Source organism: Phaethon aethereus (genome assembly GCF_964289735.1).
Source record: "Phaethon aethereus genome assembly, chromosome: 17".
NCBI lineage: Eukaryota > Metazoa > Chordata > Aves > Phaethontiformes > Phaethontidae > Phaethon > Phaethon aethereus.
The window spans coordinates 6167704-6187175 of record NC_138593.1 but is presented as its reverse complement, the minus strand read 5'-3'; the positions used below and the strand labels follow the sequence as shown (position 1 = coordinate 6187175).

General features: G+C 36.5%; 1 protein-coding gene across 1 annotated transcript in view; it reads right to left on the bottom strand.

Moving 5' to 3' along the window:
* ADGRD1 (adhesion G protein-coupled receptor D1) overlaps positions 1 to 19195 on the bottom strand; it is a gene marked incomplete at both ends in the record, with an annotated part of 155743 nt that extends 136548 nt beyond the window's left edge. The window contains 7 exons of the mRNA XM_082007811.1: positions 393 to 647; positions 1829 to 2008; positions 6610 to 6732; positions 9632 to 9727; positions 13050 to 13133; positions 16487 to 16523; positions 19118 to 19195. Coding sequence (XP_081863937.1) covers positions 393 to 647; positions 1829 to 2008; positions 6610 to 6732; positions 9632 to 9727; positions 13050 to 13133; positions 16487 to 16523; positions 19118 to 19195 — 853 coding nt within the window. The remainder of the gene's footprint in view (positions 1 to 392; positions 648 to 1828; positions 2009 to 6609; positions 6733 to 9631; positions 9728 to 13049; positions 13134 to 16486; positions 16524 to 19117) is intronic.
* Positions 19196 to 19472: the final 277 nt, after the last annotated feature.

The window sequence follows — 19472 nt, the reverse complement described above, 5'->3', positions numbered from 1 at the left end:
GATAACAATTATTATGCACATCTGCTTCAATACACTGAGTGACTTGGCTCTAAGTTACACAACAACTGGAGCGCAAGTCTGAAATCCTGAGCCAATCCTTCTTAATACTGTTCTGCCTCAAGTCCAATTATTGCTCCTCTTCTCTTGATCTTAGGGGATCTAACAATGGCTGGATACTTCAGGTCTTGGTAATTTTTTAAGACATTTTAAAGGAGCTAGAACCCAGGATAAAAAGACTGCACATCCAAAGACAGCTGAGTGTTTCAGTGACATTCATACCTGACTTTTTCTGCCTCTAAAAATTACATTCAATAGCAGGAAGATTTAAATGAACACAAATCCTACACACTAAACATTTTTAAGTCAGCATCTTTAACAGCGCATATACTCACCAATAGCAGCTGTAAAGTACTGCTCAATTTCATTGGGTGTGAGTGCCCTTTCCCATATAATGAATTCATCAAATGCCCCATTCACATAGCGCTTAGTTTGATCCCTCTCTGTCCCAGTCAGTAGATTTGCACTGGGATCTCCGTAATCATAGAAAACTTTCCCATCTGGATCAGTTGTGTTTAGAGTTCCATTGACATAGACTTTCAGTCCCTCTCTTGACTTCCAAGTAAAGAGAATATGAGTCCAATAAGGACCTACAAAACATTCAAAGTCACAGCAAAATCCATGAATCAAATCGTTTTAGAGTCTTTCCTGTTCAGTAAGTTTTTGCTGACTTGTGCAATGCTATAAAGCTGTACAGGAAGTGCTAAGAGTGAATTATGGAATGCTGATGTCATATATATTAATCTTTATACCCCTGGGGAAGACCATACTTTGGAAGAATGTCTTTTAGCTTTTGTCTGAACTCTTACTTGGGCTCACTGCAGTTTCATAAATTACACTTTCTAAGTACTATTGGCCAAGATTTGAAGTCTTTTCAATACTGTCTCAAAACTCAGTTCAGCAAGAAATGCACAAAGACTGCAAGAACTGGAGAACAAGCTAATAGACTAATCAAAAGTTGCCACAGTTTTTGTTATACCTGAGGGGCTGAAAACATAATATTAATTTTAACTTGGATTGGATAATCCACAAATTTTTGAATTATTTATCTTAAAGTAAGATTCTAAACTGATTAAGCTTTCTAAAACTCTGCTGCTACAAGGGGAGAAAGTCCTATTTTACCAATGTACAGGTAGTAAATTAAGGCAAGAAAAGATTTAGTGACTCTCACTGGCATTACTAGAAGACCAGAATTTGTTCCAGTCACTAGGTAGTACCGCTCCCCAACAATACACAGTTTAGATAGTAGTGAGATATGTGATATACAAAAATGTTTATTAATACTATGCCATGGCATATAAAACTTGACACTCAACAGATAACAAAATTACCAAAGCACTAAGCACCCAGTTAGATAGTTACCAAGTAAAGTCTTAATTTAGGAGGCAGCACAGGACAGCACATTTATTCAGTTTTAGAATATACTGAGAACTGTGAGGGATTAACCTCCATCCTTCACTCATGTTTCCATCTAAGCACTCAATCTATTGATGTCAATAACAATTCCACTTCACAAACAACTGAAAGTTGGGTCCAAGGACTGTTACTGAATGGCAAGTGTTCTATAATAGAAAATAACTGTTTTTTCAGGTAGTTCTTTCTCTCTCTTCCCCTCCCCATGAAGAGAATTCTTGAGTACAGAACTCTGTAGCTATTTTTGTATATCCATTACTCTTTCCTGAAGTTGTGATTTTACCATTACATCTCTCTGCAAGAATAAAGTAAAATATAACAAAGAAAATAATAATAAAAAAAAAATTATAAGCTTTACCTGGTGGACTAAAGCTTGCTTTCCACTTCATCATTGCATTCCCACGTGTGTAAAATTCCACTGAGCCTTCACCTTCATTTGAACAGATTTTGAAACCACTGGAAATAACTTGTCCACCAGAGGCAGGGAGAAACTTAGCCTGCTGGTCTTGAGTCTTCCAGAAAAAAGAAAATGTTACTCCTGATGAAAGCAAGTGAGAGAAAATTTTAATGGAGGGGGGGAAGGGCAGTTAAAAATTTCCAGTGCTGTAGAATGCAGAGTGGGAGATGCTTTTGAGAGAGTGGAAAAGCTTTTGAGGACAGATCATCTGCTAGCATAAACAAGGACAGCATTTTTAAAATCAACAATACTCCAACATTTTAAACCAAATAAACATCTCTTCCCTGGTTTCGCATCACATGTGCATACCCAGAATATAGTAGTAATCATTGCTTCCTGAGTAGCTTTTATCAGTTAAAAGTAAAGTTCTCTGAGCACCAAAAGTAGTGAAGTGCTTTTTCTAACAGACTTAAGCTTCCATTCCCTTTGCCTTATCTCTCCAGCCTCCTTACCCTTCTCACCCTCCTGTGATCTTTGCTTATTTCAAAACACAAGTTGCTTTCATATCTCCATATCCTCCACCAGCATCTATATCTTTTTTTGATGTTCAAACATCAGCAGTGCCCAAAATAGTACATTGACTGCTTCCGAGCTACTGATGTGCTAAATGGCTGCCAGGATGTCCGTGCTTATTGAGTTGCATCCATTGCTAATTACACTTTAATTCTTCTAAGCATGTTATTACCCGTGTTTCACACTTCAGTGCTCCAATAATTGCTGAAAGCAAAGAACCTACGTAAAAGAAAGGGATAGCAACATATGCAGAGCCACAGTCGAAATTTTGAGGTCCCTACCTCCACAAAAATCAAAGCATTCTTCCCAAAATGCAAGTGCAATGCAATTGCACGTGATTCTCCACAAATAATCCTGTTCAATTCACAGTACATTTTGCTATTCTACTGTAAAATTGAAGAGGTCTTCAGATTGCACATTAGTAAAGAAATATGATTTCTGTAAGATGGCTTGTTTCTTTAATAAAGGTTACCTCAAAAGGCTTGACTGAAAGAAATAGCAAATCAAACCTTCCTCATACTTCAGAAGTTCATACTGGCTCTGCTGTAGAGGTTCTGCAGTCAAATGCAATTACAAAGAAAATGGCTTGACGAAACAGCTCCTAAAAATGTTCATCTCAGAATTTATAGTACAAAGTGCTATATAAATAATATAATAATAAAACCTGAGTTCAGAGCAGGTTGAGAAAAACTGGATGAAGTACAGAAGTAGAACAGGTTTCGCCACAAAGAATCATAATGAATTAAATTGGCAATGACCCTGAAGATCACCTAGTCCAAACTGCCTGCTCAAAGTAGGGCCAATTTCAGAGCTAGATCTGGTTTCTCAGAGCTTAGCTGAGACTTTAATGTCACCACAGATGCAGATTGCAAAGTCTCTCTGTGCAAACCATCCTAATGCTTGGCCACCCACATTGCAAAGAAACTTTTTTCCTTAGAACTAGTCAGCATTTCCTGCAGTACAATGTGCCTGTGTTGCCCATCACATTTTCATTGTGCATCTCCAAGATTGTTTAGCTCCATCTGTTTCTATAACCACCCATGAGGTAGTTGAAGACAGCCCTTCGCATTCCCTTTTCTCCATGGTGCAAGGAAAAGCCTCAACCTCCCCTCCTATGTCATATTGTCCAGCCCCCTAAGTCATCAGCTGGACGCACTCTTGGCTTCTCAGCATTTTTGTGTCAGGGAACAAAAATGGGATGCTCTCATGAGTACTGAACAGAGGGGAATAATCATTTCTCTTAACCTGCTGACTATGCTCTTTTGACATGTAGTCAAAATATCTGTCTGGATGATTTTATGGTTAGCACTTCTGCAGGCTGCCCAGGCAGTATGAGCTTTGCCAATTTGCTACCATATAGCCCAGCACAAGTTAATGCAGCCCTCAAACTGTTATGTACATTTCTTGTTAAAACCATAGAATTTTTTTAATATGTTTCATAATTTTATTGTTAAAGATGAGAAAGTGTGAGACAGCTCACTACAGTCATCAGAAATATTACTCCCCACTACTCTCTGGAACATAATATTTTTATATTTCACATATTCTTCTTGTCACATTAACTTAGGAGAAAAGTTAAAAATTATATTACTGCAGAATAAATAATTTAACTATGTAGTGTCTTCCCATCTAACTGATCTTTCCATTTATTCTCATGACAGCACCCATCAATTGACAGGATCTACACATCATTCCCTGAATGGTTTATACATGATAAAACAACCATGATGGAAACACTAATCAATTATCATTGGCCTCCTAGAAATCAATCGGTATATGAACATCATCATTCTCTGTTTTCTAGATCTTTATGGATATGAGTTTAAAGCTATAAATGCTGTGAACTCCTAACTGAAGAATTTGAGGTCTGTTGTAGGCAACTTACAATACCTTCGTCAGCAGATAAGCCTAAGTTCATATTTCAGCTACTTTACCACATCAGTAATAGGTTGAAACACTGACTCAACCCTCCTTCCAGAAAGCCATACATTTCCCTTGTACCTGCACACCATCCTTCACCACCCTGGTGAAAGGGCCACCACGGCTGACCATGTTAACCTATTACTGGTATTAATGAAATTCCCCTGTCAAGTGTCTCACAGTCTTTTTCCAGTGCTTCACCACACTTCTGAAAGGTATGGAAGTGCTGTTATTCCTTCTTTACAGGCTGAAAGCTTAAGTTGAAGTGACACAGAGACTTAAGTTATCCAGCATGTCTGCAGTGGAGACGGTTTCCCCCATCTTTGACTCTCTGTCTTATTGGACTACCCTGTAGCTACTGATCATCCTGAAGCCACAAGAAAACTGTGGATCTAAATCCTCCTTATGTGTACTTTGGTTCATGAAATGATGAAACTAAAACTAAAAATTAAAGTAAGGCACACAATGAACACACAGCTTTATGACATGCTACGTTGCATATAAGGCTGCTTTTTAATTTTTTAATTTCATCTTCACATATCGACTAAATCTAACTTTTTCTACTGTGTTCAAACTAATGATTACAAGAATATTCTCTTGCATCCTTCACAAATGTTTCTTTTGACAGAAAATGCCACTTTAGTGAGCCCAAAACTGCTCACAGAAAACCATAATTTAGAAATTACTTGAGAAAGAAGGCAGGCAGGGGAAGAATGTTTCAACATTTTAAAAACAAGGAGAATTTGTTTTCTCAAGTCACAATAACAGTTCTGAAATGCTATTAAATTTAGGCTAGGAAAAAATATTGTTATTTTTGTTTCAGAGGTTGTAATATTTAATCTGAAAAGATCCCATTTCAGAAAGCACTCCCTGCTTAAGCGTACTTAACATGTTTCACACAAAGGCAAACAAAAAAACATCGAGAGATGTTTAAACAAGAGTAGGCTTAAGTAAAATTACATCTTATCATTGACAGAGGTTTTATCTGATTTGCAGAAAAAACAAGATACTCTCTTTACAAAAGGGGTGTTGGCTTTTTTTTTAAATCTGTTACAGTGATTTAGTATTTACTGATTTACTGATTATATGATTTCTTCTCTTAACATTTTATCTGCTGAACATCTCAGTGGTTTATGTTATTAATGTTCTTGTTTCTGAGATACTGGGAGTGCTGTGGTACTATAAAAATAATTTATTCTGATTATTATGTTATAGTATAGATGTAGAAATAATAGGACTTACTGATGATTTTTATTTCCCAGTGGTATGAAAAAAATAATAAAAGACACAGCACGTATCAGAAAACATGCCTACAGTAGCATACTGTATTACTTTTTCTAATATTCTCGGGTAATAGCCATGTACTGTCTGCTCTCTGAGTTTCTCTTACTTCTTAAAAAGTTAATACAGAGCTCTTGTTATAGCAGCTAAAAAAAAAATCTTCCTATTTTGAGTAATATTACCAGTTTCAAGAATGGCCTAAATCAATAAAAGCAATAAAATTCAATATTAAAAATATGGCTTAAGCTTATGGACACCTGGAGTTTATGTATAGAAAGCCATCATTTTCCATTGATCCTTCTATTTCTGCTGAATTTTAAATCTGTAGTGAATGTTTTATACTAGTGACTAGTTGTATATTTGGTCTGACAGTTTTAATACTGTTTTAATCATCTTCTGTAATCAACACATTGTCCAATTGTGTCCCCTTATTACACCTATAATTTTGAGACCTTTGCCCAAGAAGAAGAAAGGGAAGAGAAATAGAATTAAGAGGTTTAAGCGCCTATGAGGACAATGGATTCCAAGACATCAGAGACTTAAAAATTTTCTTATCTCCAAAGATGGAACTAAAAAAAACATTCCTGCTAAGAGGCCACACTGAAAAACAGTCTCCTAAATGCAAAACCTGTAGGACAACTCCTTTGTTTGTCATAATGCAGTTCTTGTACAAATGGATCTTGGTGCCACAGGAAACATTTTGGGCACTGTAAACTTATTTCTGGTTTTGTTCCAATTATACTGTAGGTCATTGATCTGAGTAGTTGGTGATTAGTTCTAATTAAAATTGCAGTTAGAAAATACTAAATTTTCAGCAATCAACACTCAATTGTTTTAAAAGTCAGTAAAGAATAGTGTCAAGCTAGAATTTTAGAGCATTCATTCCAATGTGTAAAGAAATAATGATTATGGAATTACATAATTTGACAGCAAAAGAAAAGCGAACAGTAATTAATGAACTTACTAACCTTCAGGTCCACAAACTTCTGGATTACTGATGCAAGAATTTTGATAGCTTCCAAAGAAGAGAAAGGTAACTCCTTTCTTTTCAGTAACATAAATTCCTTTGTTCACCATTCCTTCTACAATATCTGAAGGAAAAGCAAAATATGGTTTAACATTTATAAAAAACAAAACTTCCTGGAAACATGATTTTAACAGACTCATACACTTCTTATGTTTATCTTGTTCCAACTATAGGTTTGCTTTTGTTGGTTTTCTTTTGTTGTTTTCCTTTTTGGTTTTTGTTGGAGTTTGGTGGGGGTTTGTCGGTGGTTTATTTTGTTGGTTTTGTTTTGTTGTTTTTGTGTTTTTTGTTTTTGTTTTTTTTAAAGATCCATACAGATAACTCTTTCATTTCAAGTTGTAAAAATTACACTCATATCTGTCACTCAGAGTTTTGATTAACTAAGACTGTTTGACAACTCATATGCCCAAATTATTTCAAAGTAATCTCAATAAACCTTACGCTTTCTATATCTTTGAATACCAGACACACCACAGAGGTATTTCTGTCTTACTGTTAGGCTGAGTTAGTATAGAAATTCTTTATTTAATCAAAAATGTAACAGAATAGGGTTGGGGTTGGTTTGTTTGTTTTTTTGTTTGTTTTTTACATTTTGAAAGGATAATTTTGTGACCAAAAGCCACTCTTCGGAAAAGAAAAAAATCAATGAAATATAGTTGACAAGCTGTATTTAAAAGGCAGAGATATATTTCTTTTTCAGACATCCTTTGCTATAGCATCATTGTCATTTGGAAAGGCTATTTCTATGTCTAACATGGATAATGACTAATTGTCTTGTGATTTGATGGTGATTTTCTTGGGTTCCCTCCTAAAGAAAAGCACTGCTGATTCATTTACTACTAGCTAAAGCACATGAACCTTCTTAATACTAAAAAACCATGACACTTGTTTACTATAAGAAACTTCACTAAGGTCTAAGAGTCCAGCTGATAGATGATGATGGGAAGTTCTACTCATTTCTCCCAGGATAAAAAGCAGGGTTAAGTTCACCAATGAAGACAATAGGAAGTCAAAATAAAAAAATTCTGCTGTGTTAAAAAGCCTGCATTCCACAGAACACAGAATATTCTGTCATCTATCTCTGAGCAGACAGAATGTCAGCAATTTCATTTTAACAGTGATGTTTGTGGTAGCATTTCTGCAAGGATTATAAAGATTCGGGGCCTTGGTTTTAAGACCCTTCTCTATAATTTTTTCTGAAGAAGACAGTGGTAGGAGAAGAGTTGCTCCAAGGGAGACACCAGCAATAAGTACACAATCTTTTCCTGCTCTGAGATGCAGAAATTGCCAGCTAGGTGCTGCTTGATATTTGAAAATCTAATGAGGTCATAAGGGAAATGAGGAAGGCACACAAATGGGCTAAAACACATGAAAAGTGGGACATAAGTGACTTCCCTCATTCATCACTTTATATCTACCTGACTTCACAGAAGCCTTTTGCACAGCAGAGCACAGCACAAATCACACCAAGGATCCACAGTCAGTGCTAGGAACAGACCATCTATCTAGAGTGATAATCACAAATAGTGTTGTCACTGCTTCAAGATGGTGCATCTCTTTATGCAACAGGCAAAAGGGCATCTCATTTTCAAACTGTAGACAACCATCAGGCATGAGGACAGCAGTCACAGTGCTGGCCCATCTGTAGGATAACACCACTCAAGGAAACAACAACAGCACAATATAGCCCTCGGTGAATGTATGTCCAAATATTTTCTTAGCTTATACCAAATCTCAACAAAAATATTACAATTTTCAGGTATCTTGCCATCCCTTTGAGGAAGAAGTCATCAAGTTCTGTCGCTAGTTGACAGATAAAATTTAATTTCTTTTAAAAACTTTGAGTGTGTATTATGGAGTGAAACAAACATTTGTAAGTTCTTTTCAAGTCAATGGAATTCTAAATTAATCTAGCCAGAATAAATCCCGTAAGGTAACACATTTATGTTTCCATAGCATTTCCTTTGCCATTGATGTCACTCTTTTTAATGTTCATATTGAATATATCTTATTATGTGAGAACTATGCAAATGGTCTATAAAGCAGATAAGTGAGGACTGAAAGAAATTAGGGTCATTTGAAGTTCCTTTATTAATAAAGTTCACATTTGCCAGCATACTTTTACTTCTGGAGTAGAAAAATAGTGGTTTTAGTATTCTAATATGAGCCTCCTAGCATTTGAGCAGCCCAAATGATAGTTCTAACATTTTTATCCTCCTCTTTGGGTCAGATTTTCTAAAAACTAGATGTGAGTTACTACCTAATTGTAAAGTGGACAAGAGGTCATATTTCAATTGCACCTTCACAGGTATAATTCCTAGTGACTGATGACTTTAAGCTTATTCTGGTGTAGATATAACTAGTTTCCAATCTGTAAGGCTTCTGCATGTAGAGTTGTCATTTTCTGTTCTTCCTTTTACCTCCTGGTGCGTTGACAGAAAAAAAATAATTATTCAATAAACATATCTCCGCAGATTTTTGCTTGCTTTCTTTTAAGCATGTTAATCAAAGATGTCATGATCGACAAGATCTTACTTCCAGGCTTTGCAAATTTGCTTACATTTGTCTTTAAAAATTACTATGAAATGGTGAAAAACAGATGGCTAGTTTTTCTTTTTAACCTTGAAAGAAAAGAAAAAAATTCAACCTATTTGTTCTTACATGTTCCTGTGAAATGTCATCTCTGTTTCTTCTAAGCATAACACAAATATCTTAGGTTTTGGAAGACTATTGGGGCCCATCCTCCCATGGGCTGCTTAGCATGAGGATGCTTCTCCCAGTAGTTCACAGTAATTCAGGTAACACTGCAGGAGTGCTTTTTCAATAATGTATGCCAATGGAACCACAAATAGACCTTTACCACATGACCACTTGAACCAAAACTCAGTGTTAACTGTGAATCCAGTGTTACAAGAACCATCCAAGCTTGACAAATGCAGAACAAAAAATATGTAAATCCTCACCTACAGTTGCAGAGAAGTTAGAGTAGGCAGAGTCATTGGTATATACAAAGGTAGAGTTATGGGAAGGAAGCACAGTGAAGTTGTGGATTCTTAGAGCTAGGTGGAACAACAAAAGAAAATAAGCAAATAAACAAAACAATGAATAAACAATCAGTAATGAATTGACCAGTTCATATCTCTCAAGATAGCACAAACCACAGATGTCAGTGGCCTTTAAAATTATCATACAACAACTTCTCCCAAGGACTTGTATGCACATGAATATTGCATTCTTTAACCACGCAAGTTAAGTAAATACAGCATCACTAAAAATGTTGGTTGTTTTTTTTTTTTTTTTTACTTACAGTAACTGACAAGAAAAAAACTGTAAAAAATACAACTGCAGTTTAAGAGCTCAGAAATATAATCATGCTGCTAAGGAAGTCTGGAATAACAACAAAAATTATTATACTGGTGCAAAAGCTATGGGTAATTCAAATCCCATGTCCAGCTCTGGGCTCACCAGTACAAGAGGGACATGGACATACTGGAACAAGTCCAGAGAAGGGCTACAAAGGTGACTAAGGGACTGGAACAACTAACACACACACAGAGGCTGAGAAAGCTGGGATTGCTCAGCCTGGAGAAGAGAAGGCTCCGAGATCTTATCGATATGTATAAACACCCAACAGGAGGTGTACAGATAGTGCCAGACTCTCCTCAGTTATATCCAGTGAACAAGTAAGAGGCAATGGGCACAAATTAAAACATAAGAAATTCCATCTAAACATAAGGAAAAAACCCCACGACTTTTTATATCTGACAATAAAATTTTATTCTCTAGGTGTCTGGGGGTTTTTTTCTTATTTTGATAATTTAACAGTATCTTGTGCACTGTAATTATTTACCCTGGGCAGGCAAACAAAGCTTGATGGAAAGCCCATGAAAGTAAATAGAGACACATTGATTTGGGATTTAGGCCAACTGAGCTCACAGAAGGGAAAGGTAAATGCTTTTCGCAAAAAAACAAGCCACGCACACAAAAACCTCAAGAAAAAAATGCATAGAAAACAAGGGGTCAGACAAAAAACCTGAGCATGGCCACTTTTTTTTTTTTCATTTGTTACATTTTAAGTTGCTTGTTTCCCTTCAATTGCTTCTCCTGCCGAGATAACCAAAAATTAATTTGCTGACACACTCTCACAACACGAACGCATTGAGAGATATAAATCTGGCTTCACACACAATGACTTCAACAAATAAAATGGATTAATGACGGACAGATTATGATGCTTCAAGGATTTAAGAGGAGAAACATGGAATGAAAATAATTGCATGATATGATGAGTGGAAAAACAAGAAAGACTCTAGCAATAAACAGAAGAGTTGTGTAACCAGAATGGTATCAAAAACAAGCAAATTGTCACCTGGATTAGATTACAACATTAAAGAAAACTTTTCTTGTATATCAAAGTCAAATACCAGATAGATGCATAAAACTTCTGCTGGAGGCAACTGAAATAATTTCTGTGTGTTGTAACACACAATATAAGCAGCTGAGAAGAATTTGAACTACCCACTACAACAATAAGGAAAGAATTCAACATTGTCAGAATTGCACTGCAGAGGAAAAGACTGTTGGCTACTGGCATCTTCAGCAAATAATAATAAGTGAGACAAAGTCCTCCAAACTTTTTTCAGCAAAGTCATGCACCTGGTTCATTTATAAAGTTATTTAACACAATGTCATAACAGGAGTCAAAGGAGATTGCTCATGTGAGCCAGTCCCATTCCTGTAAGTGAAGGTTTGTAGGATCAGGAACTCCATATATTCTGCTTTCTTTCTTCCAAGATAATACTAAAGAGATTTCTGAATTTTGTTGAAATAATGTAATTTAGCATAATTTGTAAAACAATCTAACATCAATTGTCATTTTTCCAAGAGCTGTATTTTATATGTCACTTTCAAGCGCTTTCAAAACAACATCTTTGTAACATGAGTGCCAAAACAGTGCTAGATATGGAGTGCTTTACTCTTCTTGCAACTACATCAAGTCCAGTGTCAGACAATTACTTTAACACAGTGTTAGAGAACTCATGGCAACTTTTAGTAAGCCAAATTATGATTCTGTTGAAGTCTATGGGAATGCTGCCATCAGCCTCTAATGGGAACAGAATATTGCCCAGATTTATTTCTGGTCTGTCGATTTCATTCCTTTAAGAAACTTTGTGGAAAGATGAGTCAAGGTTTAAGCTTTAAATACTTGAACACCTCTAGAATAAAAGGTTTTAGATATTTATATATCTTTTGCCCAGTTCGGAACATAGATTGATGTTGCCATTTTTGTGTAATAAGTAGCAATAACTTTGCACTTTCATAACATTTTTCATGTAAGGTTGTAAAGGTCTGTAACTCCTCATTTAATCTTCTGCCATGATCTTTCTGGGTAAAGATGTTACAGTTACCAGTACAGCAGCTACCCCTTGCACTAGTACGAGACAATTTAGCTGAACTGCCAAGACGATCAGCCATAGTGTGAGAAATACTTGGGAATATACATCAGCCCAACTTGGAATTGGGGAAAATGTCAGAAAAGAAGAAACAGTTCCGGTGAAAATTACTAAGGGACCGTTGAGTATCAGAAGGAAGCAGAGTACAGCTGAAAAATGAATCTAAAAGGAATGGCCCTGCAAGCCCATGATGCTGCAATGGGATACAGTGGTTCAGCCAAAGCTTGGCTAATTACAGCACCTGCACATCCCCAGGAAGACCCCATCACCATTTTTGCTCCTGATGCAAAATATCAGAATCAGAAAACTGCTGAATCCAATCAGACTGCCTTTCAATATCTTCCCTCTGGGATCCTGCAGTTTTGCCCTACCAAAACTCTCTTGATTTTGGCCAATGGAAAATAAGTTTGCACTAATGCTCTAATATCTCTTTTAAGGAAATATCCAAAAGTACATAAAAATAAGTAAGAAGTATTCAGATAAGAGCTTACACTTTGCTTTCTAGCGATACTACGTGCAATTTTGAAAAGTGTCTGAAGAATCTGGGAATTGGAATTTATTTGGAAGAATTCCAAAAAGCAAAAAGAAGCAGGCATCTTCACTGCCAACATAGCCAAAGATCTTGGTCATTGTGTGTATTAGTGCATGTTATGCACGCACCAAACCAACTAATCACAATGTGATTTCAATGACTCTTTGGATCATAAACCTTTTCTCTTTATAACCTTAACAATGCATAGACAGCCCATAAAATGCCTGAAAATACTCCATAAAAATCATTTCGCAGTATCATTTGGACATCAGAGCTAAAAAATCTCAACTGCTGTGATCCAAAAGCTAACCCCTTTCATTTCTCCTGCTCCCTTTCTATTTACAGACTGCCACAAATACTTATGTTATTGCCATTGTCAACGAATCCTTTGTCTACCTCCATTCGTATCCCGAAACTCATGAATTCCATCCACATCTTCCAATGGCCAGTAATGGGAAGCTGATGCGAGAACTTTGAACCCTTTCAAGAAACACAGATGAAAAGGTTATTAAAGTAAGGCCCAACAAGGACTGTAACAAGTCTCCACAGAGAAGAAAAATAAAGTTCAATAGGTTAAATAAAACAAGATCTTTTATGTAAATCAAGTACTACACAATAAGCAAGACCATAAATCAAAATGGCAGAGATTAAAGCCCTATATCTGTTCGACCACTAAGGAAAACCTGGCTTTAAAACTCAACTGATTTTTATTCTAATTGCATTTAAAATGTGTAACAATCTCTAACTAAATCTCCGCTAGTGTATCACGCAGCATTCATTGAAGTAACAGTTGAGAAGTCATCCAAGAGTAATTTCAAGATTTTAAACACATGGTGGATAGCACAGAGATATAAAGTACCAAGAAGGGAATGCACAGGGAAATGTTTAGCCTCTATAGCATACTACTACTGCTCCTGCCTCCTCCATAAGTAACTCAGCAATGTGCAGTTCAAGAGAGTAGGAGGTCCTTCTGTGATAGTTCCCAGGAATCTTACTCTCTTTCCACAGCCCATTGGAAAATCAGTGCAACACCTTGAGGTTATATTAATCCAAGTGGATGTTTTCCACCTTTGATCTCTATGGAGAGACACTAGTCAGACACAGTAAGAAGCAGTGGTCAGTGGTGGAGGAGCTGCAATGTGGATGACAGTATAGGTGTCTGCACAGTTGTAACTGCAGAGTTTAGCCTTCCTGATATCTCCAGATAACTCACACATTAACAGTGTCATATAGCAGAACTATACCCTGAGGTGCAAAGCTGATAGACATAAGCTTCGTAAAAACCACTTCAGCTGTCATAGACTGTACAAAAGCTCCCCACACCTAATGTGCAAATTAAACCAAATCATAAGCAGTGTCCTTTGACATTCACAGTCTATCCTCGCCCCTTTCTTCACTCTTGAGACCAAAAAAGCTTGCCTATTTGATAATTATTCTATCATTTTAACATCCTGGATACAAACAGGACCTCATTATCATGAATATGAATGTGCAAAAATTTTATTTTCACCCTTAAACTGCCTAGCCCACACAATGGAGATCAGTTTGATATCCTCCATCCTCATGGTATAGTTTCAGGGCTGTGACACCGAGAGGATCCTAAGATTTTTTGAAGAGCGCAAAGCTGACAAAATTGCAAACATCACAACAAGCAACTGTAGATCTGAGAGCACAGAACTACAAGGAGCTCTGCATCTTGTGAGGATACACAAACTACTCAGACTTGCTTCTAAACCCAACTATACCAAAGATATCTAAGAAATGATTCATAATTGATGAGGATCTATTACTGGCCTACCTAACTAGAAATGTTTGCAGTTGTCAGAGTTTTTTCCACAGAGGGAGCATGAGTATAAATAGATGAGGATGTCTTCAGAGAAATATATGAGATTCTATGGCTGTATGTTTCCTTTGAATATTTGGAAGATACAGAGAAAGGCACAACTGCTAACAAAAGGAGAAAGCTACTGCCAACATAAGAGAATAATGACACAGAATAAACACACAGAAAACCCAATGTGAAAATTCCAGGCAACCCAAACTCAACTAAGCTGACCATGGCAAAGCACACTGAGGAAATGGGATACAGGAACAAGGTTTTTGCATTTACATAAAGTAAATCTGGATACATGCTTAGTTCTATCTTCAGAGAACATATTCTGGCTGCTGCAAAAGAAATGAAAGTTATCAATTTCTGCAGTATTAAGAGCATCCTCAAACACAACCTGTGCTAATGTACTTCCATCTAACTTACATCAAACTACCAGTTCCATTTTGCAGAGCACAAAACATGCATGCTGTTTCACAATGTGCTTATATGCAAGTATCCTCTGCTCCCACTAATATCTTCCTTTTGTCTAAGGCGGGGGGGGGGGAAGGATTAAAGTTAAGAGAAGTGGTAGAAAAAGAAGAATGGAGAAAAAAAGAGAAAAAATAGAAAAGAAAAATCCCAGTAGAAAATTATTTGGTGCCAAAAAGCTGTGTCACAAGGTGGCATAAGTATTTTAGTAGTAGTAGCAGCAGCATGACAAAGGCATTGCTGTGGTTGGCAAACTCATAAGGAGAAGCTGTATTCAAAGAAGCTTACATTTAAAAGCTGGAAAAAAATAGGGGGAAAAAATGGGAAAGGAAATAGATATACAGCAAAGTAAATTGCCTAGAGCCACGCTGCGTGTCTGAGGCTTTCCCAGCTCCCAGTCCTGAACTACATAAAGACATTCTGTTACCCCACTTCCAGCCAGTCAGCCCTGAGAAGACATCTGAAAACAAATACATGTTGCCTTGAATTCAAGTTATACTTGCAATATCCTTTCAATAGGTAACTACTCTGTGTCTAGAACAAAATCACGGGACTTTTTTGCAGCCTAGTTCAAATACAGAAAGCATTGCTCACAGTTATGCTCCCCACACACACTGTACTACAAAATAAATGTTGTGAAACTTGCCCCCTTCTTGTGGGAGGCTTTTTTCCGCCCTATTGTTCCATCAGCTAGAAGCCAGCGACCCTCATCTACAGGAAATTAGAATATTTCTTCGTTTTTGAATTGAGGTAGAACAAAAGAAACTAATCAGACTGAAGCTACTGCAATAGCAGACAACATGGCTTTTCCACATTGCTCTGTATTTTATTTTGAAAATAATTACATATGGCTAAAACTTAAAAGCACAGAGCAATACATGAATTGGTAAAGCAGTAAAATTGTACTTGTACACCACCATGAGGCTTGAGGTTAAACTATTTATGTAAATAGAAGAACTCTGCAGTTACATGCACAGAACCCAAATAAGCTTTGAGTAAGTTTTTTCTACATTGAAAACAGATGAGACATCCTTAATATGCTCTATAACTGATTTAAACTTAAGCATGAAGGCTGGGAGGAGGATAGACGACTTGAATCCACGCTGAAATACTGCAGAGTATACAAGCTGGCATATCTAACTGTAAATCAATGAATTAAAAATGCAGAACACTAAGACAGTGAGGAAAAAAACAGTCTGTGTAGAGGTCTGATTGAGAAACTCATTTGCAAAAAAAGAAACTCATTCGCAAAAAAAGTAGTAATAAACAAACACTATAGATCGGATTTCTTTATGTATCAAATACAATCCATCTCTCCAAATACATTTCTACGCAGAATATTTGGTAGGTAGGTAGGTTACTGAATTTAAAATTACTGGGACAGTTTGATACTTTAGACTTAATTACAATTTTAATACAGAGCTGACATTCAAACATAGGATCACAGTTTCTTTAGAAAGTGAAAAATACAAACCGAAAAAGCAAATAAATATTTAAGCACATTGTCATAAAATTTAAACAGAACATTGCTTACCTGGGTGTTTGGGTAGCTGGGAATAGTTTCCATACACCTGCACAGAAAACATTACATAATGAGACATAGTGAAGCAAAACTTGCTAAGAGGAATCCAAATATATCCCGATACTGACCATATTCAGAACATTACCTGAAATTTATCCTGAAATAAAATCAGCAAAGAATAATGACAACAGAGCAGAGATAATAAATTCTCCATGGTCTATTCAAGGTTAAAAGTACAACTGAAATCAAATTCCGGTAAGATTTCAGTCATAAGTTTTCCTTTGATAGTTTTTGTATTAAAAGGTACATTTTCCATGCAGGTTCAAAAAGTCCGTTCCTTCAGTGATGGCAAAATATCCTTCCAGACCCTTTGAGTAGTATTTGCTTGCTTCACACTTTGACCTCTTCATTTAACTATAAATAAATTACCATGACTGGAGGAAAATTAAAGAAATGTGCATCAGATCCGAAAGCTGTACTGTTCCGTGGAAAGAAGTCAAATATTTCTGTTACAATCTGTGCCAAAAAGAAAAGATCTTGTTTTCAACTTTCTTCCTATGGTTGTCTTTTCCTTTCAATTACTTTCACATTGTCAGAGATCTGAAGCCAGTTTTAGTTTTGCTAGCAAGAAAATGTACTTCCTTATAGCACATAGGCGTATAACTCTCACTCTTTCCTCAGAAACTGAGCTGAAAAAGAATTGCTAACTCCTCGCTTGTCCAGCTCACGTTTGCACCTCCATCCCAGATCTTTTTGGGTGGAGAGTAAGTCTGAGTGATGTCATGCTTTCTTCTCAAACTTTGTCCCATTCTGGTACTCTATTTATATCACGTTGCTGCTGTCTCTTTTCTGGGTCCTAACACCAGTCAGCTAGGAACAAGTGAAAACAAGTCAATGTGCTTCAGCAAACAGATATAAGAGATTAGTGCTCTTAGCAATCTGCACACTTCGACAAGAATCAAAGCCAGAACAAGTGTTCATAATTCAAATGCTTAAGAAAAATAAAACAGGTTTTGGACAGAAATTTTTGAAGGAAAGCTAAGATCTATTTACTAAAATAACAGATTTTATTTCTGTCTAAAGAAGCATGATCTTTAAAAAAGATACTGATTTAAATCACATGACACTCCAAGACATTCAGTTTACTACATCTCTATCAAGAAGGGGAAACTGAGGCACTAGACATTTAACTGATTTGCTCAAAGTTGCACAACAAAACTAGGAAAATACTTTTATAGTTACCACTAATTTCTTTTTAATAAAAATTAATTACATTTAAGTGTTTTATCAGAACCTCACAATTACACCTTGAACTATGACACAAATATATTAACAATCATTTTATATGTAAAAGAAAAGTATCAGCTAGAACTAGTTGATATTCTTTATTTACTCTGCTCCTCTATGGTAAAAATCTTGCTTTCAGTTCCCTCCAAGTTCTTTTTTATTTTCAGTGAAATAAACTGAAAGAGTCACCTCACTCCTGCATTTCCATATCAACCCCTTCTGTATCCTCACACCAGCCATTTAAGGGTGACATAGGCCAGATCAGAAACTACAAATTTCAATAAGACCATTCTAACATCTCATCAAAATTCAAATTAATTTACATACTTTTGCCAAAAATTATGTCACTAGATTAGAATTTATTTCCATCCCCAGAAACTTACATGTGCAGCAAAACATTCTCTGCGTAAAAATCAATGGACGCACAAGATACTGATCTATAGAAGAGTGATTGCACACTCCTGTTTCCATGCAAGCTACTGCTCATCTACGACTTATCTTCTGACCTTTAGCTATCCTTCGGTCCCTGCCCATTCATTCTGTGACTCTCGGCTCCATCTTTTCAGGTGCCTGTATCAGCCTGTATTTGCCTAGTTCCTTTTCTTAGCTCTATTCCTTCCAGTGTATCAGCCCTCTTACTTGTCTATTTCTTAATCACAACTTGTGCACCAAACTCTTGGCTAGAGGCAATTATAACTTTTAGCATAAACAGTTTTCCACTGATGCTTTACATTGAGATTATATAATGGGAAGCCCAGCAATGTTTGGTAGTAGATGTGGCCCTGATTTACCCAGCTGGCTCCCCAGATGTATACTGAACTTCCAAAGCTTCTGGTGGTAACTAGCTCCTTGCAGATGACTGGTGAGTAGATGGGACTCCAGAGTCCAAAGACTGAAGAGATAAAAATTAATTTTGGAAACCTTAAGACAGTCATGCTGCATAAATGCTTCATTGTTACCAAAGCTTAATATTACAAAATTTCAGTATTGAAATAAAATGCACATTTTGTCTGTAACCTACAACAAAATAATTTTGAAAATTTTGAATTTCAGTTCCTACAAAAATTTAACTTCTCAGTTATAACCAGACTGACTTTTGCTTATTTCCCTCTAGGTTTTTTTTTTTTCAGACTCCTTCCCTCAGTACTGTTAGCTATAATCTCTTCTATATCCTGAAGGAAGAGAAGAAATTCTGTGTACACCCTAGGAATTCTGCATCAAATACTAACAAGTAGAGCCACCCTTAGAATCAATAGAGAGCTGCAGCTAAATATCCTGAGAAAAGCTAAAATGTAGAAAGACAGGAATTTGAAATATTTGCCAAAAGGGGCCTGTCAAGGGAAAGAATATGCTTACCAAAACAATTGTGAGAATCCAAGCAAACACGTTCACTGCCAAAAATTTTTGTGGAAACAGCAAATTGCAAGCAGACATTGGCGATTATTTGCAAAAACAAATTCTGAATTGATTCCTGTGATCCTCTGGAAACCTGATCTGAAAAGTCACACTGCTTGCACCACAGACCAGAGGCAGCACCAAGCATCTTGCAGGCAAACCAGAGTAACTGATCCAATGCTTGGAAGACAAACAATCACAGTGGATTGCTCTTGAAGGACCTGCAGATGAAATAACATTCATTTAAAGTACTTGCGAGTCAATAAAAGCATAAAGGTCTGCATACACTGGGCAACTGGGCATCCTGTGCTAAGCC